General features: G+C 36.0%; 1 protein-coding gene across 19 annotated transcripts in view; it reads right to left on the bottom strand.

Annotated features, from left to right (window-relative positions):
- The window catches only part of RIMS2 (regulating synaptic membrane exocytosis 2), a gene marked incomplete at both ends in the record, with an annotated part of 453,369 nt that overhangs the window by 189,319 nt on the left and 238,793 nt on the right, over positions 1-25,257 (bottom strand). For 13 of the 19 annotated variants that reach the window (XM_084282091.1, XM_084282094.1, XM_084282079.1 and 10 more), the window contains 7 exons: positions 545-716; positions 3,552-3,682; positions 16,767-16,879; positions 18,025-18,071; positions 23,091-23,214; positions 24,036-24,131; positions 25,109-25,232. In XM_084282091.1, the coding sequence (XP_084138217.1) occupies positions 545-716; positions 3,552-3,682; positions 16,767-16,879; positions 18,025-18,071; positions 23,091-23,214; positions 24,036-24,131; positions 25,109-25,232 (807 nt within the window). Of the gene's footprint in view, positions 1-544; positions 717-3,551; positions 3,683-10,633; positions 10,682-16,766; positions 16,880-18,024; positions 18,072-23,090; positions 23,215-24,035; positions 24,132-25,108; positions 25,233-25,257 lie in introns of all 19 variants that reach the window. The other 6 variants (XM_084282078.1, XM_084282089.1, XM_084282093.1 and 3 more) reach the window with 1 other exon arrangement.

The raw sequence follows: 25,257 nt of genomic DNA, 5'->3' as shown, positions 1-25,257 counted from the left end.
AGCATTGTATAACAACTTCTTAAAATACGTGTGTTCATAAATTTTATTCTATTATTCTGTTACTGTTAGGGAGTTTGTCTTATAAGTTAAGGAGTTTGTCTTTTAAAAGTTTCTGCACTTAAAAAAAAAATCTGCATTTTAAAAAAATCTGCATTTAATATGAAGCTGTTCCTGTACCTTTATATAACCAAATACACCAAAATCTTTCACAAGACCTTATTAAAATCTTAACAGCATTAGAGTATTGTGTAGCAAGTTAGTCAGCAACATTCCAATATTCTGGCAAAATAAAACCATGGATAATATAGATTTTATTAAACAGTTCTCAAAGAATTTGAGAAACTACATGCATCCCGCTATTAGAACAAATACAGAAAGAATCTTGTATCAATACTATATGCCAAATACTACTAAATGAAATAAAAACAAATACAACAAATTAAAGCATCTTTGTTTTGCTACATTTAGTTATTTTATTCAAAAACACTGTATCTTGAATGTGTGAACAAATATATTCCTGTAACAACTAACAGTAATTGTATACCTCTCCTAAAAATTCACTTTCTTCCTCTCGAACTCGTGCTTGGTCCCAAAGAGTAATTTCTAACATTCGTTCTCTAAATTCTCTCCGATGAACTGGAGAATAAATAAATGTCTGGTTCCACTTAGGTTCCAATGTTTTCTTTACTGTTTTGGTTCTTCTTTTATTTTTATCACTGTAAAAAACAATCAAATACTTTAAAAGTTTGACAGACCATTAAGTTGTAATAAGCATATTGTGGAAAGCAGCAAATATTAAAGCAGATTGTGTAGTATTATGGAAGTAGTATGATAATGTATGTCTGTTTTATCGTTAAGGACAAATTCTAAGTTCAGCATAATTCATAACTTAATATTAAAACCTAAAGTCAGCTGAATTCCCAGTTCGCATGCCAATTCCAATGTTAAGAAATTCCCTGAAAGCCAAAAATGTTTTAATAAGTTTGTTTTGCAAGCAGCAAACATGGAGTTTGTATAAAGCAATATACTTCTGTAGATGGAATTCCCATGAGCACATGTATGCAGACAAGGTTGGGCACAGCAAAAATGCATTTCAGATAATTGAGCCAGCAGGTTCACTCAGAATTTCTAGTCCTACAGCAGCTGGCCCCAAAGGTGCAGAGCAGGAGGGAGCAGCTGGCCCCATACACAGGGAGCTGTTGGCAGTGTGGGGCTGCTCTGCGCAGGGTGCTCCTGACTATGGGTTGCACAGCTACGAAACCAGAAGCCCTGAAAATGAGTTACATTAATTCTTCCAGCAACAGTGGCAGGAATAGTGTTCTCAAAACAGCTCTCCAAATCCTTTGGGTCCCCAGGTTGAAGGCAGATCTCCACTGCAAGGTGGGCCTGACTCTTTGGAGCCTCATGTAAGGCTACCAGGAGAGTCCTGGCTTGGACTCATGGGTGTTGTTGAAAGCAAAGTGTTTCTCAGAACATTTCTGCTTGAAAGAATTAATATTTTCTGATGGAAATGAGTTTCACTGGAAAACACCCACGCTCATTCTACTGAGAATACCGAGAAGAGTTCTCAGAACAATGCTTAATTTTAAACCTGCTGATAGCTGCATAATGCAGCTGTGGTATTAATTTATGTAGATTTTTTAATATGGCAATGAAGTTTGGAAGTACTTGCAACTGTAATATAGTTACTGAATTTCTGAACTATTACTTAGAAACTGGGTCAATGTATTAACTAAGAAATAATATTTTTAGACACATTGTTAAAGCAAATAATGCAATTATTTCTATTACAATAAAATTTGTTTACCCTTGAGAATTAAAATAAGTTATACTGGACAAGCTTTTCCAATCAAATTTGTTTAATCAAAGAGAGTTCTGTGTCTTCCTCTAATTAAATGCTTGACTTACTTAAGCGTATTTTACCTCTAGCACGTTTCCTTCTCTTACACTAGAAATATATTTTGCTTACTTAGCTTTTACATCTAAGCAAAGGAAAATGAATTTTACTGCCAGGAGAAAAACAAACAAACAAACAAAAAAAAACACCAACCTAATTCAACAAGACAACTTGCTTATTCTTATGTATGTGGTAGAAAACCCATAGGATAATTAAAGTTCTGAATACTTCACATAAATAGGAAAAAGGTGAAATCATTCTTGTGAAACATGAATTATTATAAAATAATAAATTTCATGTTATGTAACTTTCCATAACTGCACACCCACATTATTTAATTAATTAACTTTCTCATATGTATTCTTAGTTATTAGAGTTTACAGTGAAGTATTACGAAGACATTTTTGGTAGTTTCATTAATCTTCAAAAAGCAGGTAAGATAATTTAAGCACACCTGATATTCAGTTTAGCATAGCCTTAGCATCTCCATACATACTACAGCAATTTGAATAAACTAAGAATCTAGACCATCAATCCAAATGTTGTTCAGCCCAGGACAACTCATCCAAAACCTCTTTATAAATTATACAGAAACATATAATTACACAGAAACACATAAATTATACAGAAACATATAATCACAGAAGATTATCACCTGTTATCATATGGCACACAATGAAAGTGTAAAAGCAATGTCTTTCAAAATACTCAATAGCTTTAATTTCTGCTGAAGTCAATTGGCACTGAAGATAGTTAGCATCTTCCCAGCTTAGATATTATAAAAGCAAAGGATGTAAAAACAAACTAGGAAGTTACATCTCCAGATTCAGCGATCTACTGGTTAATCTTTAATGTACTGAGTCAGGTTAAATCTTCAAATTATTTGATTGATACACTATAAAATAAACATTTTCCCTTACTGACATGATCTGAAGAAATATCAATAACAAAAATCAGCTGGGGAACATACTATGCTCTTTGTTATTATTCCCAACTCTAACGTGGAAGTAACAGAAAATCGTGGACAAAGAATGAAGGAGATATTCGGGAATAAGGAGCCTTACCGCAGTTTCATTTTTTCTAAATACATATGTAATACGCTATCCCAGACTAATAACAATCCTTTGCTTTGGGAAAAGTCTTCAAGTTGCATCTGGGAATTCTGAGTAACTTGTCCATTTTAAGTCTCCTTCAGCCTTAATTCACTAATAGTGTGATATGAAATCTATTTGGGTTTGGATGTCAAAACTTTTCCTGCTTAAGTGTGGGACACACCAAACAGCAGGGCTGATCAGTCCAGAAATCCGTGAACCTACCTTTGCAGCATTTTCTTTGTGCTATACAGGAATAACTGTCATAGAAAATAAGGGCATTATAAAACACTAACAACATGCTTTGCAAGTAACAGTTCCTCATGCAATGATGTAACGTTTACCTTATTGTTTTCTATTTAGTATTTAATAAAATACACAGTGAAAGTGAGTTAGCATTCAGCATCCAAAGACAAACCACTATTACACAGAACATTCAATTAAGAAACTTCAAACTGTAGTATTTTTCCATAAGTGCATGACCAGTAAGCTCAGCTGTGCATGACATCTGAGTATCAGACTAATTCTTACTCAAACATTCCTTGTTGTTCTGTTCACCCTACCTTCTGTCTGGAAGAAAGTAAATTTTAACATAAGGATTCCTTGGCCTCCCATCTTCCCTTGAAGGAAGATCCTTTGCTCCCAATATTGTCACTATTAACTGATGACCAACCTTGTCATACCATAGTTTTATCTGTAATGAGAAAATATTAATTAGTGAACTCATTTCTACAACAAAGCACCATATTAAACTTTAAAATTAATTTTGCTCATTAGCTTCTATTTATATAAGTTACTTAAACACAAAGTATTGTGTTCTACTCTGTATTTGTAATAAAGCATAAAAACAAATTAAAACTGTAATAGCTTCAGTAAGTACCAGGAGTTACTCATTTTTAAAACCCTGTACCGTAAGTACATTATTTCATACTAATTGTTTTTCACATGGTGCTAAGGTTAGGATTATTGTCTCTTGGCAGTGGTATTGTATTACTTGCATTACTGATGTCTGGTATTCCTATGTATACATTTCTACGTAGTTTATGCACAGTGAATGAATGAATGTTTCACGTCCTGTTGTGCTGGAAAGACTATGGAATAAGACCATAAATATTTAAAATCTCTAAATGTTTTTCAAGATGTGGAGGCTCATGCTAAAATCAAGCAAGCCCTCCAGGAATCCTAAGAGAGGGAGTTTCAATAGAACAACTCTCTTCCCAGTCCTACCCAGCAACAACAAGGCAAAAACTACCGTTACTCATCTGGATAAATTATTATTAATTGGTCTTAGACTTGGCCTAGCAAATATTTTTACTACACTCGTTAGATGCTGCTATTTAGCTATTCCAGTTTGAATAGTATAGCTGCAAATGCAGTATTCAAGGAGATGATACACCTACTTTAGAACACTGTGGCAGGGGGAAATGGGGCAGATAGGACAAAACAAAGCTTTTCAAATAACATGGGAGTCATTACATGGTGGTACCACCATGATATCATAAACTACAACTGACAGAGGAGGCCCTCTTCACGGACAACTTGCTTGAGAGAGAGGACAAACAAGGACCTTTAAAAGAAACAATGTCCCTCCCTGAACTTACAGGAATCGGTGAAGGTAATGCCTCACTCAACATTTAAGAAAGCTGTGCACCTTTAGGCATGAATGCACCCCGCTTGAGGTAAACATCCCCAGGGACAGGTGTACTTTCTGTGGAGCCCATCTCACATCATTTCAGAGACAGGGTCTCCGTCTACTGTCAGAGCTCCTCATCTTCAGCACTAAAGTCACTTCAAGAAAGGTCTTGATACAATTCTCAGGTCTCCAGACCAACCAACACGAGGTGGGTTTAGCTTTCTGCTGGGCCTACTTACTGCAGTAAGTGCGATGACACTAACACGCACAAACACATTCAGTGGTGGGAGGGTACTTCTTCCTACTCCATTAAAATCTTAAAACCCTATAGCTACCAAACACCAGTGTTTGGATATTAGAGGATGGGGGATACCTATCCTCTATTATCATGCTATTGGCCCTGCTACTGGGTTTGTAGGTTTCTGGTACAGACAGTTAAAGGGCTCCCTGACTCCTGAAGCAGAAAACTGGGTGAGATAAATTATCCCTAATAAGTTTCATTCAACAGGGCTCTAGATGCTGCTCCTCCATTCCTGCAAAGTGAGAGAATTTGTCAGTGTTTATCTAAACTGAGAATTATCTGCACTATCAGTTATCTTCATCCAACTACAGATAACAAATAGAAAGCTTTTCACCAACAATATGAACCCAAAGAGAGCTTTGAAGAAGCAAAGTTGCACTGAAGACAATTTTGTCATCTACTTATTTAGGAGAAAAATTATCCTCAATTTAGCAGAATGCAATGCATTTGTGATCCAGACAGTATCACAAACATAGTGAAGTTAAGATAATCCACACCTGGGTACCCAAATATAACCAGAATTATTCATTCTTATTCAGGCTAAATACTTCTTTCCCTTAGTTGTTTGACTGAACTTTTGCAAGAAGACTTTGGCCGAAGTGGTTTGGAGAAGGAGCCTAAGGGTAATGTTAAATCATCTGACACTGTTTCTTTGAGAAAGTTGTGTTTTGCCCTAAGAACTCAAAATTTCCATTGACACATAGCTTCTGCTCCTCTATTAATACTCTCACAAAATTTGGAAAAACCTGTACATAACAGTCATAATGTTCCTGTCATTCCCTGTACTTTGTCTTGTTACTGGCCAGATCAGAAAGCAGAATTTCAACCAAAAGCGTCTTTCTCCTGTGTTCACATTGCTAACACCCAGAACACAGCACAGGCTCTTGTAACCCACAAAGTCATTTGATTTGAATGCAAAAAGAAGAGAAGAAACCAAAAACAAGAGTGAGGGAATGAATGAGGAGCCCCACAGAGGGGAGGATGGGATTGAATTCTCATGGGGTTAGAAGAAGGAAGAGGGGATAAATAAGAATTTGCTTTAGGACGACTAGGAAAGTTGAGTATACTGCATGTTTCTTGGTGAAGCACAGGAACGCCACTGATGTCAGAAGAAGAGCGTCAAAACCAGACTGGGTGAGAGAAATGGAATGAGGTGACAAAAGAACTACACAGTCGGTATTGTCATGTGGAACACCAGATGTATAACAGGAAAGCTGATAAGGAAAATATTTTTTTTCCTTTATAGCTGTGTTGAGTAACATGCAGAAAAGATTCCCACCAACAGAAAGCGAAGAACATTGAATTATTCAAGCCACAGGGTGAAAGACCCACAGGAATGCACAGCTGTTGTGATGCTCAGCACTGAAAGACTGAGGCAGCTGACAAATGGAGCAGAACCTATAAGCTCCCCCCTGCACCAGCAGTTTTTAATAGATGTAGGAAACGCATATTTAAGAGGAGGTAACTCAAAAAAAAAAATCTAAGAAACTGCGACAGGTGCAATTCTGATCGAAATGGGGGGAAATGAATGCCAAAATGACAACACATAAAATATGACATAATAATATCACGATGGCTGATGCTAATGTGGAAGTTAACACCTGTAGGAAATGTCTTGAATAGGGCTTTGTCTACCTAGGTAATTTAGGATGTAAGCAACTAAAATATATTTAGTCAGAAAGCGATCCCACATGAAGGCTTTCCAAACTAAGGCCCAACACTAAGGCTTTCCTTAGTGTTGAAGTTCTGGAAACTTATTAGCCACACACATGCTCATATCTTCCCGAGACAGATGTGCACCTAATTCTTGACTAGATTTCTGCTATGACCTACATTCTGGCAAACAGGTATCTGAACTCAGTAAGTCCTGAAATTGTGAGATGGTCTGTCATCCATGGAGTGACCTATCTGCTGAACTCCTTGAGATGGGCTTCTAGGCAGGAATACCTGATATGCAGAGAATAAACAAGAACTCTTCTACAGACTGACAATAAAGATACTCATCAGGGGCAGCACAGAGGGGAGACAGAGCTGAAGGTCTGGCCCCAGCTTCACAGAATTCTTCCTGGTTCTTATCCAACAGGGGTACAATACAAGATCAATACACACTTTGGTTAGCGGGTCTGGAACCTGCTACACTAACATTAAGCTTTCTTTGCTATCACCACACACTTAGGCTCCTGGCCACACAGTGTCTCAGCTTCAGAGAAGACTTCACACTCCAGAAGAGAAAAGGATGTGCAATAGCTTGACGATAAAAGCACCTCTCTAAGAGACAAGCTCAGTCTCTTCACTCTAAAACACAGATGTCCAGTTTCTGGAATGAGTCACATAAAACAATATATAAAAGGCTTTATATATAAAGGCCTGGTGATGCATTCTAAGAACCAAAAGTTATGGAGTAGCCTAAGTTTTAAATAGAGTTAACGAGGATAGATGTCCTTTATTTGGGGTGAATCCCCCACTGCAGGTATTGAGGTACCCAGTTTTCCTTCAACTGGGTAAGTCAAAGCTCTTCCACAAAGCACCTTAAGCTCATATTAATTAAGCTCCATAAATTAAGTGCAAAAATTCAGTTTACTAGATTTCACCCTTCTTCTTTTAGATCTTGCCTTAGCTAGGAACATCTTTATTCTAATTAATGAACAAGCTCAGAGTTCTAGAAAAGAAGTAATCATGTAATTAGGACCACCCCAGCCAAGTGACTGCTCAAACATCACTAGGTCTCCATTTATTTAAAAAAATGCAATTATTTTGGACTAAATGTATGTGAATGAAGGAATTGCCCTGAGGTGGTAAAATCTCTATTGTAGCTTTGGTGAGCTTTGGTTGTTCTCTAATCTACCTCTGACAAATGCTGTCTACTCGAAGTTGTGAAATCAAATGACCATTGCTGTCTTTGGGTTGCTGTCCTAGATACTGGAACAAATGCAAGAAAAGGCTGTTAAAAAAAAGATCTTCTAGGTTTTGAACACCAGAAAATTATGGAGGTACTAAAGCTACCCTGATGTAGATACACTACAAATTTCTTTTTTAGTGGCTCCATTTTGATTTCAATAATGCTAAATAGATGTATGCACATATTTTTATACAAGATCAAACATACTGATGTTCTGTAGTAAAGCAAAAGAGATGTCTGAAATTTTTGAAGTTAGGAAAAAAAACATTGGTTTAATGGCAACTGGCTCAAAAGGAGGCTCCGCAAAGTGAACAAGAGATAATGCACGAAAACACATTTAAGAACAGTTCTTCTATGAAGACGTTGCATAACAGCATTCTGTAAGTAAGAAAACTGCTGGTATGTTAAAACGATTCTAAAAGTTCAAGTAATAAATATGCACACTTCCAAGTGCTGTATATGTAGTAAAAGTTTGGGATAAGGGTGCATAGTAGGGAAAAATGAAATTGAATATTTTTCTTTCCAATAAAAGAAGAAGGATTTTTTTTAAATCATCCAGTGATAAAAGAGAGAGAAAATGAGTTGAATGACATGGACAGAAGTGTGGAGGAGGAACTTGTGCCAGAATCTGGGACACTTATCACCAGGATCACTTTCAGACTAACAAGTAGAGAAGATAAGAGCAAGAATAATGATGTGCATTTCCTGTTAAAAGCAGTGAAACAAATAGGTATAAACAGAAACGTTTGCAGATCCTCATTCTTGTAGGGAATTCTACAGACACAGCTATACCAAAGCCCACAGTGTAATGCATACCTCTTGGCATCCACAAACAACAGCTCAGAGCTCTGTGCTAGCTAATTGCTCATGCCAAAAAGTAACCAGAGTCCTGCACTGCTTCTGGACTGCTTCTAATGCCCAAGTCAGCTTGCTTAAAGATAGATCACTGGAGAATTTCTGTTCTTCCCTGCAACCTGCATTGTAAACACATATTAAATTAATCCATCTTAAACTACCTACTTTCCCTACGAGACACGGGCAGAAGGGGGACTTTTTGTTTCAGCCTAATCTTAAAGATGTTGCCAAGGTTGTAAGCTTGAGTTCCCTGGGAGCTTTTTGGAGCTCCTCTAATAAACACATTTGGCTTCGACTAGGATTGAGCTCTGCAAAAACCTCTTAGGTGAGAGGCCCACACTGACTCCACAGACATTGTGCAGAAACAAAATCGGAGCTGAAGATAGTTTGAATCTCCAATACCATGTGCAACGTAAATTATTTTGTTCTGTGCTTTTTTTAATGTGTGTTTTTTTTTTTTTTTCCCCATTAGAAGGTATTACTCTAAGTAGAACTGACAATTTTTACATCTATTTCTTTTTACAATGGGGTTTAAATGCAGGACTACTACTTGTTACTTCTACTTTACAGTATTTTGTGAAATATGCAAGTTTCAGGCATTTGTTTCCTTTTTAAATTGAACACTCAGCTGTCATATTATTTCCTAATTTATTTTGCACATACATAAAAGACTACTTGTGTTATATACAACATTTACCTCTGTGAACTATTTATCAATTTGTGAGTGGCTTTGTACCCCCTTTGGTTTCAGTACCACAATCAGAAGCCAACTTTCTCAATCATGATAAGGGACATTTTAAATTTTTAATAGAAAGCCAGTTTATGTCAGTAGCACATAGTAACATTAAAAAAAATCCAAGAACATTTTTGAGATTTAAAAACTAATGTCTTGACAGTTCTGTTTTGTTAATTTCGAGTTTATATTTATGCATTTGTAAGGGCTACTTTAGGGAAATAATATATTGTGAAAAAAAAAATGTGTTTTATTAAAGTCTGAGTCATAACCAAATGACTTCCTGCAGTCTTATTTAGAATTCTTTTTATAAACTTGTATGATTTTTTTTTCCATTTCAATATGAGATTTCATCATCTCATTCTCATCATTTAGATCCAGTCCTTTGCATTTTTCTTAAGCAAACATGGGGAACATTTATACGGCTCCCAGACAAAAGATTAACATCTCCATAAAAGTATTTTGTAAGAAAAGCAGATAATATTCTAAATACACAAAACTGAAAAACATGCAGCAAAGCAAGATAAGCATTGTTAACGTATTAGTAAAACCTACTTTTGCATTAATCTACAGTACCTTAGGAGTTTCCTAATGAAAAAAGGCAAACAACTTGTACCTAAGTAGAATATCAAGGCTACATAAATTCAGTAACACAAAGGAAGAGTTTGTTTTTTACTTAACAGAGTTTTAGTTATTTTGACGTGCTTTTAAAATCTAAGAACCGAGTTTCATACGCAAGAAATTTGTTTCAAAGGTACAAATTTATTTGCCTGTCTTCCACTCAAGGCGCTACTATTATTTGGAAAATGCAAAAAAAGGATGTGTTAAGTAATGATAATGAATGATTTAAAGAGACATCAATCTTTGTATAATGGCCTCGAACATCAACAGTATAAAATTATTTATTGCTTAAACAGTACGTACATTTTGTATGTGGGATACATACCCATCATGACTGTTGAAACCTGTGTGAGTTTAATACTGTGCAAACGGCAAAACACAAGCTAGTTGTCTCTTTAAATTGCAATTTAGTATTTTAACCTCCATGCAGAACTTTACAAGCTGCTCACAAGATGACATGAAACTTGTTAATATGGCTTAAAGCAACACACTAAAAATATGGGAAAACGGACTATAATGTAACGTTTTCCTACTATGCATTTTCCATAACAAACAAAAGAAAAAACACAACTTTAGTTTCTGTCAGGCAGACGAAGTCTTTACCTGAACCCTAGGAACAAAAGGCGTTGTTCTTCTACTAAGGCTTTGGCTCTGGTAAGCAAAATTAAAGAAAAAGCAATAAAACAAAACCAAAAAGGACAACACGCTGGAAACTAAAAGACCAAAAGTAAAAACAAAGACACACAACTATTACTTTAAACACAGCTTTACACCAAGGACATATTTATCTAAAACAAAGTATTTTAATGCAATGCATAAATTAAATCTGCAAATCTATTACCAGATCACATCAAACCCCTGTGACTGAAATTCTGACCTTAGGGAAGTCAGCAGGAATTTTGCCACTGATTCCCCAGGAGCAAGGATTTCACTTTACAGGTCTACAGGTAATATTTACAATAGATTTTGAAATAACATCAACAAAAGGAGCAGGTCAGCAAAGTGTGATTTAAAAGTGGGGTAGAAAATATAAATTGAGCTTGAACATCTCTTTCAGAAAGACTGTAGATGCATATTCAGACACAGAAACGAGTACAGAGCACACATCGACAGCTTCGTTTGCTTTCTAGAGTAAAGCAAGTAAAGCAAAAGGTTTTCCCTGTTCTGTAACTTAGGTAGTATTTCTATAAAAAAGCCCTCCTAAATACTTTTAACAGGATTAAAAGAAAGTGCTATCTCATTATAGCTTTACAGGGTGGAAGCTGCAATCAGTGTATTTCAATTCTTTAGCAATCATGACAGAAATGACATACGGTATATACAGAAGACCCTGGCATGAAATGGGACCTAGAACATTTAACATAGCTGCACAGCACACACGGACCCAATTATAACCCTCATCTGTGCAATGTTAACTCTTCGGACCATATATCACCTTGTGGATCCCAGTGGCTACATGAAAACTACATCAGGAGAGGCAAGCTCCCAAATTCCTGCTCTTTCCTCCTTTCCCTCCTGCTAGACTTCCCTGATACTGTTTCAAAGTGGTGAAATGAGGCTACTGCTCGATATTCCCTTCCATAAGGACTGTACCCAGAATATGGAGATAAGGCAGTGATGATGGTTCTGCCACCCTCTTTGCTTACTTGGCATGCACAGATGCTGGAGAAATCTGTTCCATAAAACGTGTGAAGTAATCTGTTCTCACACCAAAGTACGAGGATATGTAAGACAATTTGACAGTCTGAATCACGGTTTTGTCTGATGTGCCCCCGTGCTTGGCGAGGTGCAGCAGCTGCACGCTGCCCCCACTGCACTGGCAGTTCCTCAGAGACCCAAGTAAGGGTGCCAAAATATCACCTACTCACGCACAACGAAAGCAGATCTTCGGCTTGCTTCTGCTCCGTATCTCAATGGAAATACAGATATTCCAGAATATCACAATCCTAAAACCAAAAGCACCTTGCACCGAAGACCCTCACTGGCCATATTCTGCCTTGGAAATGGAGGGCCATAAGCATACTGTGTACAATACCTAGGATTTTGCAGGTCTGGGCTTTAGAGCAACATCAATTTGCTTGACTTGAGACAAAGAGAAGAGAAAGGGGAAAAGAAAAGGAAAACTAGAAAGGGGAGCATTTCTCATACTCAAAACCTCCTGCTCCCATATGCTGACATATTATGTCCTTTACAATGTACAGTATCTGCTTTTAATATGCTACAGATAATTCAACTGTAGTTTATATACTTGCATTTTTATTAATATATAAATTGAATATGCATGGAAAATCTACTTAAACTGTTCTGTGGTTCAGCTGTACAATGAAATAGTTAATTTTATAAGTAAAAACCCTCTTATGTTACGATTTCCACCAGCACAAAAATTAAATACTGTGATTTTATATCTGTATGCGTTTATACATTCTTCTAGCCATGTTGTCAGTCTCTAAACCTAGCTATAGCCAAAGCTTTCCAAGTTATGCTTTTCATGCAGCACTGGAAGAAGCCAGAATGCAGTAATGAAGCAAAGAGCACCAACACACCAAGAATACTGACTTATTCAAAGCAACAGTAAAAGAAAAACAAACCAGTGGAGGGAAAATAATTAAATAAATAAATAAAAACAACACAGAAATAGGAACCAAAGCAAATAATAAAACAGTAAGTGCAACAAAAGTTAAAGATACTCCCCTTAAAAAGCAATGTGGACCAAAAATACCGTAAAATAAACTGCACAGAATACAGATAATATTATTCATACACCTTGGAAAATTATAGCACACGATAATTCACCATAGCTGCATATAACTTGTTTCAATAAAATATATACTTGAGTAGAATAATTACTAATGGAAACAATATTTCCTAGTTATGTGAGATGGTTTACTTCATGGGAAAACCTGTTAGCCACCTCTGGAGTGTTACTGTAACCTCAACAGAAGGAAAGACATACACAGACTAATGCCAAAGCAAAGAAAACATGGAAAACTGAAGAGGCAGAGAAAGGTGTCCCTGAATAGTAGAGAGGCATCATGGCAACTAAACTGACTAAACTGACTGTAGCATAGCCTGAAACACGTGAGATTCAACCCAGCAAGCACTAGAAACACATCCTCTTTCATTTTAAAGTAGTATTTAAAATAAATATAATTTTAAATACTGCTTTAAATACCACTTTAAAATAATACTTTAAATACTACTTTAAAATACTACCAGTATTTTAAAAAGTAGTAAAGTAGAATTTCTTATTTTTGTCAAGTTAAATGTATATAAACTTAGCTTCTGACGTAAATATGTACCTAAAATACTGCAATTTTGAAACCTTTTGTAACAAAACTGCTGATTCACCTCAAAAGTGTTTATAGTTTCTCTGTCTCTCTAAAAAGCCTGTCACTGAAGACTGTAGATTATGTACTGAATTATAAATGTCTTGGCCAAGGAATACAATCAAATAAGAACTCCATCAGTTTTTTGCATACAAGGACTTTAAGACCAAACCAAAACTCTACTCAGCACTATCTACCTATCCAGATAAATATACAAAATCCAATACAACAATTGTGCCAAAATATGTCTGGACACACAGACATTTTACTTTGAGCTTGCTACATATTTAAGACCCCACAAAGACATTTGAGACAGGCTGAAGTATACATGGGAAAAACTGAAGTGGTACACAACATTGCCAAAATACCTAGAAGAGGAAGCAGAAAATCTACTCTTTCCACTCTACTGGTATTAAGAATGCTTCCTAGCACATTCTGGGCACAACAAATTTCAAAGCACTACTAAGTAAAAAAAAATAATAATAATAAAAATTTTAAAAAATATATATAAAAATAAAAACACCCTTGAGATCTGCCTTACTGTCTGAAAAAGGATGCATATATCCAAGCATTTCTTCAAATTTCAGATATCAGCCATACTGTATGTCCCTCCACTTCTGCCCACAAGTCAGTGTATCACAGCCTGTTGCACAGAGCTGCCCTAACAGCATCGCATGAGGACTACGTGCTACTGTCTGTAAGTACAGAAGACACTTCTGACGTCTTCTCTATCATCCCTTCCCTCAGCTTCATCGCACCTGTCTGTCAGTCACCATCTCTCACATCTTTTACCCTCAATTTCCACCAAGGTCAGCAGCCTGTTGCCATCTACCATCGGGATCCTGCAGTTATTCTCCTGCTTCAGCAGTCACCACAAAAAGCACGTTCCCAATTACATAAGGAATTAGTATTTTTTTCCTTTTCCATCTACTCAGCTATTTGGAATGAAGGAGCGTTTGACCAACTTATCTTGTCAGAAAAGAGCTGATTAAAAACATGGAAAACCAAAATACTGAAGCTCTTCCATTTTGTACTGTTCAAACTAAAATATTTTTTGCAATTTGGAGAGATACTTTGTTTCAGAATTTCAGTTTTCCATATTTCTTAATCTTTGCTAAAGGCACAAAATTAAACTAGCCAACTCTTCCAAAGTTCAGAAACTACTTAAAGTTAAGAAATGAGAAAGCAACATTTTAAAAAGTGAAAGAAAATATTTTTATCGCACCATTTTGAAAACACATACATCCCCTAATCTGGAAAGTATAAAATTTTGATTACTTTAATTATCAGTTCAAAAAGAAATTGCAAGTATCTACCATTTTGAAATAAATTGTTTCTTTAGAACACTCCAATCTCTTAAAGTCGTCTTTTTCTAAAACTATATTGTAGTTTCAATGAGCCCTCTTTTATTCTAGGGGAAATTCCTGTTGTGTGCCCTGCTGAAATCTATCCACACCGTCCTCAGACACTGTGAGAGCCACAGTTCCTCGCAAAGCAGAAGGTTTAGCACCAGCCTCCCAACAGCAGCAGGAGCCGGGTTGTGCCATTAGCACAGTAACACCATCTATAGCTCTTGCCAACTTGTCTTTAGCTGGACAGTGGGACATTACGTTAGAGAGGTAGAGTGTTTCTGACCTCAGTGATAGCCTGTGTGTTTTCAGAAATCAGCTGCTCTCTGAGGGAAACAAGGAAATTGTGCAGTTTGTGATTATTGTGTACAATTGCATACAGTGTATAACGTAAGAGGACAAATGTAGGAAAGATCTTTAAACATCTTCTAGCATTATTTGCTTTCCTTAGATGGAAAGAAATACTATAAAATTAATAAAGGAATTTGTACCTTGAAACAAACAAAAAAATAATGTAAATAGGCATGATGCTTCCTTGAGTTAAACTCTGAACTTATATGCCATTCTGAGTTGTAAAACACTGAATTCTGTTATTCTCAGTAAATTAGAATATATCTCCAAATCTCCATTTACTGTTCTTACACATCTCAAACTACAACATCCTATCAAACCACAAAAGCAACAGACTTACTAACTTCACTAATAAACCTTAATACTAAACTCCTGGGGATTTTCTTTCTGAAACTGAGAAAGTCAGTTCTGTGTTCTTTCTACTTGGATCATTATTTTGCATTGGCTGTGTATGGGTTCTGACTTTTCTTATAGCCTAATCTTTTAAGAGATTTAGCCTATAGCCTAATCTTTTAAGAGATTTAGCCAAAAGAGACTTCTACACCACCGTTTCAATTATCAACAACTTTTCATTATCTTGTAAAACTCTAGTCATTTTTAGAAACCTCAGTCTGTGTTTTTTGACAGTTCACGTTTCTATTCCTTTCCCACTGTATTTCATGCAGTCAAAGCATTCTGCACTCTACAGCCAGGATTTCTAGTTGTCCATTTATCCAAAGGATGGACTCTTCCAAAGGAGCTGAGAACAGCAGTTACAGAAAATTTCAAATTATGTCTTGTAGATGACTGGTCTGATGAGCAAAACAAGTAACGTCTCATGCACTGCAAAATGGAGCCAACATGGCTGCTGAATAGACAGAAAAATGTTTCTACCTCTCCTCTATCAATACCATAAACCATTTGTGGGAGACCAGAAACAGTCTGCTTTGATTTTATGCATACTTTTATAGCCCACTCATTATCTTAACATAAACAACTTAGAAGAAATATAAATGTGACATTTTCAAACATGTTTTGCATCGGTTCTGCACCGCTTCCATTCTGTTTCCTCTCATTTTCAACACGTACCAGGCCACAGCTGAACACTTTTGAAAAAAATCACACTTTGGAGTCATAAATGCCACAGAAATGCATACAAAACCTAAGTCCTTCAGTTCAGTACAAAAAAAAAAAAAAAAAAAAAAAAACTCTTTTAAAGAGGACATTCAAATAATGAACCTTGTTCTCAATGAGAGTGAAGAACAAAAGTGAATCACAATGGTACAAAGAATACAACATTAGTAAACAACGGGATATCTGGGGAAAGGTATAAGTGAAAGCTAGTGCGTAGAACATAAGAAGTATTAATGTCCAAGCACATGGTTGATAAAATCCACCATAAGCGTTACAGTTGACGAAGTATATACATTCAACAGCACAAACACAACTGGAGGCCAACGTTTGGTCTTTCTGAAAATTTGACAATATCAATTTAGCTTACTACATAAATATACGTATCTATGTCTAATTCAACATTTTTTAAATTTCCAAAAGCTAATAAAATGGAATATTGTTATGAAACTACGGTCCTGCCTATACTGAGATATATACCGTTAATAAAATATTTAGCTGGTTTAACAAGAAATTTGTTACAGGTTGCTTGGACTCTGTACTGAGAGTTGTACATGCTGCAAAAAGCACAACATTAATATTAATGAAATGATTACATACTGAAAGTTGTCCAGACAAGAACTGTGGAACATCCCTTAACATGCCAGGACTCATGGGAGAAGTCACAGAAATAGAAGGTCGGTCCATTTTCTGAGATTCAAACGAACTAGAACCTGCAATTATAAATAAAAATATTTTATAAATAGTGGCACTTGTGCATTTTTCACAACGTTCTTTCAATAAAAGGGATACAAATATAACCACACACACAATAAAGTTCACTGTGATAAATATCGTATTTTTATCTATAAAATGACTGAGTAACGACACTCAATCTTCCGATGCTCAGATGCAATCAAAAGCTTTCCAAGTTTATAGCTGCAAAATGTCATTTCAAGCACATAGAACAAATAATAGCTCATTCAGATACTTGCCAAAGTAATCATGTCAGTAAGCTGAAGGCCCCAAATTCCTATTTACTTTACTGTGGTAAAAGGAATTCAGTCTTCCAAAGAGCACTTATTATCTTGTGCAATCAGACTTAATCAGATTTTTACAAAAATATCAAGATGCACATATTTTGTGCATTTTGTTTCAAATCCACAAGGTCTGCAAGCTCTCAAAGGACAAATTTTGAGTTACAAAAAGTCACAAAATTTAAAATATATTTTAAAGAATTGGCTGACCAGTGAAAAGTTATAGTTTATCACATTATTATGGCAAGTTTATCACATTATTATGGCAAGTTTATACCACTGTATGAATTTACAGCTTCTGTTTTAAAAGAGTTCCAAAACAATGATAAAAATAACTCCAGGCTTAAATCCATCCTACCAGATCTGCACCAAAAAATAAGTTATTTTTCCCACACAAAATACTGGTTTAGCCAATTTAAAGAGTGCTAAGTGGTCTAATGAACCACAATGAGTATTCTGGTTTTAAAGTAGTTATGTTTCACATTCTAAATAGTGAACATTTCATCCCTATATTTTAGTTCCTAAGGTTTCAATTGAAATGCAAAAAATAAAATAATTGAAAATTATGATTAATGCTCTTGTATATTAATTTGTGTTATGCTTTTCTTCTCAATAAAAAATAGCTTAAACTTATAACCAAACATCAAGCGTAAATAAACATAGCCTGACTTCCGATATTCTATTATTAAACAAAGGTAAGTTCATCATACAGGAAAATAACATACTGACACAAATAAAGACAAAGAGACAAGAGCTATACTGACTGCAGATGACATTTTTGAATCTATTTGTGTTTACATAAAAGAGAGAGAAGATTTTCCTACCCCACAATTGAAACTTACTGGACTCCAGCTGTGCATGTGTGCTGTCAGGTATTCTGGGAATATCCCTGAAATAAGGAAAAGTAAGACAGGCTGATCCTTTATCTAACAAGCATATTCAGATTTCAGTTAAACTATAACACTTTGCAAGTCACCACCGAATGCCTCAGGAAAATCCTATGAACTACGGACTGTCTTCAGCCACAGGGAAGATTTATCCTTTGTTTGGTATAAATTATTTCAGTGGCAAATTAAGCTTAGAGAAACAAGCAGTTGAGTGAATACAGGAAAGAAGCTGCACAGTCACAAATAAAATAATTGAGTAAACAGAAAACAAAGAAAAAACAATCTCAGAGTTACCAGTAGACTAAAACTGGGAGTAGCAGACTTCATTATGATATTACACATGAATTCAAGTTACTAGACCCTTGCTAAAACTATGATGGCTATCTCAGTATGATGACTACCAATGATGGCTATCTCACTATGTCCTTTACTGTCCTTGAACCCTCAAATTTGGGCACTTTTCAGTGACTAAATAAAATGTGCAATTTCATTTTGCAAAATAACATACTTGCATATACATAAAATGTCATATCATCTCTGTTAAACTGTATGTACAACTATGTAATTGTAAAACACTCAGTCACAAGTACATCATTATGGTCTCCCATCCCCACAGAAACATATTCTTCCTATGACGGGCAAACATTACTATATGTATGATTACAAACTACCGATATGCTAATAAAAACATTTTAGAGGTATTTGTGCAACATAAAACAAGATTAAGAGTTTCAACTCTGAGTCACAGCAAGAACAGCATTTAAAATCACAATGTGTGTTACAGTAGATTTGTTTTTTTGAAGGTTGCAATAGGTTTCTGTGGCAAGGTACAGGCAGCAGGGGGGCTGCAGGGGTGGCCTCTGTGAGGAGAGGCTGAGGCTGCCCCATGCCGGGCACAACTGGCTCCAGCTGGCTCCAAAATGGACCCACCACAGGGCACAGCTGAGGCCATCAGCCAAGACAGTGTTGCCTCAGTGATAACATATTTAATGAAAGCTTAAAAATGCTGCACAGCAGCTGGGAGAGAGATAAGTGATAAACTGAGAAAACCAGCCCTGCAGACAACCCCAAGGTCAGTGCAGCAGGAGGGCAGGAGGTGCTCCAGGCAGGCAGCAGCAGTTCCCCTGCGGACTGTGGAGAGGCCCCTGGTGGAGCAGGCTGTCCCCCTGCAGCCCATGGGTCCCACACGGAGCAGATCTCCACGCTGCAGCCCCGCCATGGGTGGAGGGGACCCTGGTGGAGCAGGGGCAGAGAGTGACCACAAAGGAGCTGTGGAAATGAAGTGTAAGGGATCAACCACAGCCCCCATTCCCTATCCCCCACACCACTGTGGGCTGGGGGGAGGTAGGAGTGTCAGGAACAAATGAGTGAGGTTGAGCCTGGAAGACTCAATGTCAAAAGTGGTTTTAGCTTTATATTGTTTTTTGCACCATCCTACTCTATTTTTAATTATCAATAAATTAAATTAATCTTCCCCAAATCAAGTCTGTTTTGGCCACAGTAATTGCTCAGCCATCTCCCTGTCCTTATCTCAACCCCTGAGCTTTTCCATCTCATTTTCTCCCCTCTCCTGTCGCAGAGGGGGAGTGGGAGAGAGCTTGGCAGGTAAGTGGCAGCCAGCCAAGGTCAACACCACAAAGGCACATGAAAATGAAGGGAAAGTTAAAAATCCTTTCAGTGATATATGCTGTCTTATGCAATGAAAAAAATAAATAAATCTGCTATATGTATAAAGACTTATCTAGTAAGTTTTTGGTATATGCATTCCAAACATTTTTCAAAACTCACCAGAAAAGTAGCTGTACTAAGCAAATTCAAGTACCTTTCCAAGTGAAGCGATGCTGCAGCACCCAGTGAATCAAGCAAATCAAAAGGCATACAACTGGTATAACTGCCCACTAAGGAAAAATCACTGGCTCTTGTTACTAAGCAAAACGTGTCAGAAACTTTTAAGGGCTAGTGAAGAAGCAAATATTTAAGTTTGTATATTTGATATTTGTAGAATACAAAATTCTTGGTATTTGTAGACTATCAAGGTATGCAATACCTGCCTATCACTTCACTCAGAAATATGCTGCAGAATTTAACCTGTGATTTAAATTTTTTTAATGTACCTAAAACATAGAGACCCGAGTATTTCAAAGTAGTGTGAGTAGTATTTCTGCAGGGAATTCACACTGGGATAAATGGAAGAGAGGTGAAAATAGTTTTCAGTATCTCTTCACAGTTTAAGATATCTTCAATTGCAAGCAGATTATTGTAGAATAATTAATAAAACACAAGGCAACGTACCTTCCAAATTCAAAACAGTAGTAACTATGAAAATAAAATACAATTTAAAATAGTTATTTCTGATTATTAGAAAGCAGAAAAAAATCTTGCATATAAGAGATAGCCAGCTTACACAGAATACCAACATGGCCATCAATGTTTATTTTAAGATAACTAAGGGGGTAAATTGCATGCCAAAATGGTATGATCATATTTTTAAAAAAGATTTTTCCATTTCATTTTCCTTTATCCGCTTAGTTTGTCATGTTCAGTTTCCGTAGAAGTCAGCCCATAATAAAGTGAAGAACCAGTAATCATGTTTACTGAAAGTTGTTCTTGTATTCAGAAGATCAGGATGTGACAAAGGGTTCTCTTTCTCAGCTAAGTTAATTGCCAGTCTGGAGATTTCTGGCATGCGTTAGTGTGATGCTGTAATACTATCAAGAGACTCTGTAAGTAATAGGATATACTTCAAGGCAAAAGTGAAGTCCTTCAAGTGGGCAGAAATTATTCTAATCAAAATAATTATCACTTCAGACATCTGGTAAATCTGCACTTTTAATGATTTTAAGCACATTGAAAACTTATTCCCTGGGACAGAACCTACAGCATTCTGCTTCCTTGGGCAAGCAAAAGATGTTCATTTCTATACAGCATTTGATTATGACCAGAAATTTCCTAAACTAAGAAGATAACATGGCATTTCCAGTTCATCAGCTCAAATCTCATGAAAAACACTTCTGAAGTTATACTGCTGATATCAAAATCCCCAAAGAGCAACATATATCTCATCAGAATCTTAAGTTCTCACCAACCTGCAGATGACTAAAAGAAATAATATTTTGAGACACCCACAATGTATTTAGCACTGAGGCTTCAGTTATAAACCCATTTCCCATTAGTAACTGGAGCTCTGAAGGTGAAGACCCCCTTTTACATCCACTGCAAAAAGAAAGTGGGAATCCAGCACGCAGTAACTGTTTTAGTCACTACCTGTCTCAGTTCTTCACCCTGTGTGGCAAACAGTTAATGTTGAAGAAGGTGTCTTGAGAGCCTACACCACCTTCTTTAAGGAATTATAGATGAGCTGCTCTAGTGACAGCAAGTGGAGCACATGGTAACATAATCAATAGAAGACATGATGATAAGGAAGGTAACAGGCAGTAAATAGAAAAGCATAAGAAAGAATTGAGGAAGTTTCATACAGTCAAAGGAATGGAGAAAAAAATAAAAAAAAAGTACTTTCAAGATGAGAGCGGTTCCTTGAAACTTTGATATAAACATCATAGTTGAAATACAATGAAAGATCTTACACTTACATGAAACAAATGTGAAACCTTCTCTTCTAAGACAGATTTTTTCTTGCAAGTTAGTCAGTCTCTCAGTATTACTATTACACCTAGAACTCCCAAGTTATGCAAAGATTTTTATGGATAAGACAAAAAGATACAGCCCTTGCCCTAAAGGGTTTGCAGTTCAGTATATACATAGATAACGTCTCATCTTACTGACAAGATAAAGCAATCTTTGTTTTTATCAAGTTCGTTAGAAAGTATCAAAGCAAATTATGTTCCTAACCATACTGCATCTTCTTTGAGTTAAATACACCAGATAATATACCTCATAGCTGAACCCATAACAAATTACCCTCACTGAAATTCCATCTTCACATTATCTGGCTCTAAATTTATATATTTTTTTAGTACTTCTTAGTTCTCATTTGCTATGCTACTCATGCTTTCATATAAAAAAATTGTGAGCATCTTACACAAGGCATAAATATGTTAATATATAAATACATTGTAATAAATTCTGTGGGAGAAAAGAGAAAATTCTTAACAACTGTAAGCATCTTCAACTTCAGAGGTAAGTACCCCCCTCTTCACAGCCCTGAAATGATCAGCCATAGAACTTTCAATGGAGAAGTAAAAGAAGGATGTGACTGTAGTTTGTAGGAACTTGAATAAAACAAACAGGTGAAGAAAGGCAAGTCTTCATAGAAGTGGAAACATTCATATAACAGAGTAGCTAGAAATGCCCTATTTGTTAGAAGAAAAAAAAAAAAACAAAAAAAAAAAAAAACACACACACAAAAAAACACCTAAGTTTAGACATTGAGAGGCAGTTCTCAAAGTCAAGCAAACTGGGTGGAGAACTGAAGAAAAAGGGTCACATAGTCTGTTTAAATGAGCATTCAACTTAGCTATTTATTCAGGTATGTTCTGTATTAGAAACCAAATATTAGTATATTTCAGAGATGAAGACGATGAAAACGTCAAGTCATTACTTTCCAAGACATATTGGTTATGTCATTAGCATACTGTATTTTGGGCAAAATAAACACAGCTAACCATCAATTCATAGACCAAATATGTATACTTTACTATACATACTATATAAAAATGGAAATGGAGAAAAAGAATCAGGAGTCAAGTTACTAATGAAGAGTTGTGGCAATAAAGATTGTAATCACAGATCCTTTATAGCCTGGACCACCAACTAAATAACCACAAAAGGTAACCTGCTTTCAAGCATATCACCAGATAATGCCCAGAACTCTCTGGAGAATACATGATTTCACTCCACCTCTTTTTACTTACCAGCATGATCTACCACTCTAACTATGTTTTTGGTTTACATAGTCTTACATACAGTTTTACTGTTTACAATATTTATGAATCTGACATGATCTGCACTAGAAGTGAAATTTAACAATATTTTTATCACATTTAATACAAAAATGGACTTACCCAATTGGTCTTGAAACAACAAGCTCCACCTGTGGCTCAGGTTTGGACTCTAAAATGATGTTATATACCTCCTCAAAGGTGGCTCCTTGTAGTAGCCTTCCATTCCATTCTAATACTTCATCACCTATAATTTCGGTAATAACAGTCTGCTTAGTAAGTCTGCTGTGAACTTAATTGTGAACAATTTAAGCCATTTATTGTCATTTACCGAATTGTGAAACCTGTGTTGGCAAAAAGTTTGGGAGTCCTTCATACAGGAAAATCCTAAATATTCAACTTTTTCTGCAGCTCTGCTCTGAATACCTAAGGTTCCATAAGGTTCAGCAAAGCAATAATATCATCCATAGGATCGCTACTGAATTAGATACAGCTCTTACTTATAATGTTAGTTGTGGTTTAAAATAAAACCCAAGATGCTCTTCATAGAATGCAGATCTTTAAAACAGCAGATCTCATCAACTTGCTATTTTGAAGATTCATTTACCTCTAAAAGTTTAGTATTAAGTGTTCAGACAGTTCTTATGTTAACATTTAATATTTATTGCACATACTCCAGTGCAGCAATCCATGGTTCACATGTTGGGATAGAACCAGATCCTAAAAGTTTCTTGGCCAAGATGGTTTTGTTGGCACATTTGTGATATCTTGGCTTGGGTCTAAATAAAATATACTCCATAAGGTGACTGGGCAGGATGTCAGGGGAATATTATTTTGAGTATGAAAACATCAATAAAAATGTGAAAACATGATTTTGAACAACATGAGATTTTATGTATTTCAAAAAAGCAGTAACATCAGTAATAATCTGGTACATGAACATCAGGTTGAATTCTGCAGCAGCTCATCACAACTATTCAACATAATTTGACTTCTAATTAAGCTCACTTTCTTCTTATCACCTTTAGAAAAGAAACTCAGCATTACAGGTCTATAATGGATACATACCTGGTCTAAGATGCCCCACTGTATCAGCTAAGCTTCCTTTTTTAACTTTGGTGATAAATGCGCAGAGTCGACCTGATTCAGTCATCTTTCCTCCTACTACCTGTTTCAAAGAGGAATTATTTTCATAGCATGAGAAATTATTTAAATGACTTAACCATACAGGCAATAGAGAACAGAATTCAATGACCTTTCTGGTATTCAGGTAGCCCAGATAAGGCAGATACACTTGAAACAAACACCACAGAACATTGGCTATGGTAGGTTATGTTTATATAGCTACTCCAGCTACCTGAGTAATTTAAAGACAATGCAAATACAGAAAGTGAAATACTTCAAGCTTTCACTGTACTATTTTTTACTGTATTGTATATTTCTGTAGTATAAATTGGCACCCCCAAAAAAGTACACTACGGTTCATTAGACTGCTTACTTCAATATTTTCAAGCTGTAAATAGATTTATTAATGTAACAGGGCCTACAACATTCACGCAAAACATTGAATGTATCTAACAATTAATCAAATCCACTTTGTGATAATAAACAATGTACAAGTACTAATAATTTTCAGTCTTGTGCATTTAAGATGTAGCAAATCTATCAGAGGGGAAAAATTCTAGAAACAGCTCTTTACAGTGATAGACTTTGCTCTGGATTAAAGTGTCATTAACTTCCAGATGTCCCTCAGATCTTCAAAAAAGATTTATTTTTCACATTTCTTCCACCTTTTGCAGGACAGAAGTTACACCACGCTGCAATGCTCAATACTCAAGAAAGTGGACAGGGTTCGGCTTGCCTAGCAAGGATGCAATTAGTATCTTGCAGAGCAGCCATTCTCAGAAAACTTGCAAAAACATGTCCAGTCTTTCTGTAAAACTCTTTTTCAGAATGTCAGGGACCCTGTGAAATTCCTCTTAATAACATACAATGTCTTTATACATTATTTTTGAGATGAAGACATTATAGATATAGGTAGACTATGTATTATGAGAATTATGTATTATGAGTTCTTACATTATGAAGGTAGCTAGTTTAATTGAGAGTTTTAAGTAAGTAATTCCAAAATTATTCATTACCAACCTTCAATCCAAGCATTGCTCCTGAGTCTCTCGGCACACTTCCATCTTTCAGTCGTTTATTTAACAAAATCCGACCGATGAGACGGTCTCCATCTTTGGATGGTTGCCAAGTTACTGGATGCTATCATATGGTGTTAATGGAAAAT

Source organism: Netta rufina, assembly GCF_964035555.1.
Source record: "Netta rufina genome assembly, chromosome: 2".
In the NCBI taxonomy this organism is placed as follows: domain Eukaryota; kingdom Metazoa; phylum Chordata; class Aves; order Anseriformes; family Anatidae; genus Netta; species Netta rufina.
Note: the sequence above shows the minus strand (reverse complement) of the source record. Positions and strands in the feature narration are given on the sequence as shown.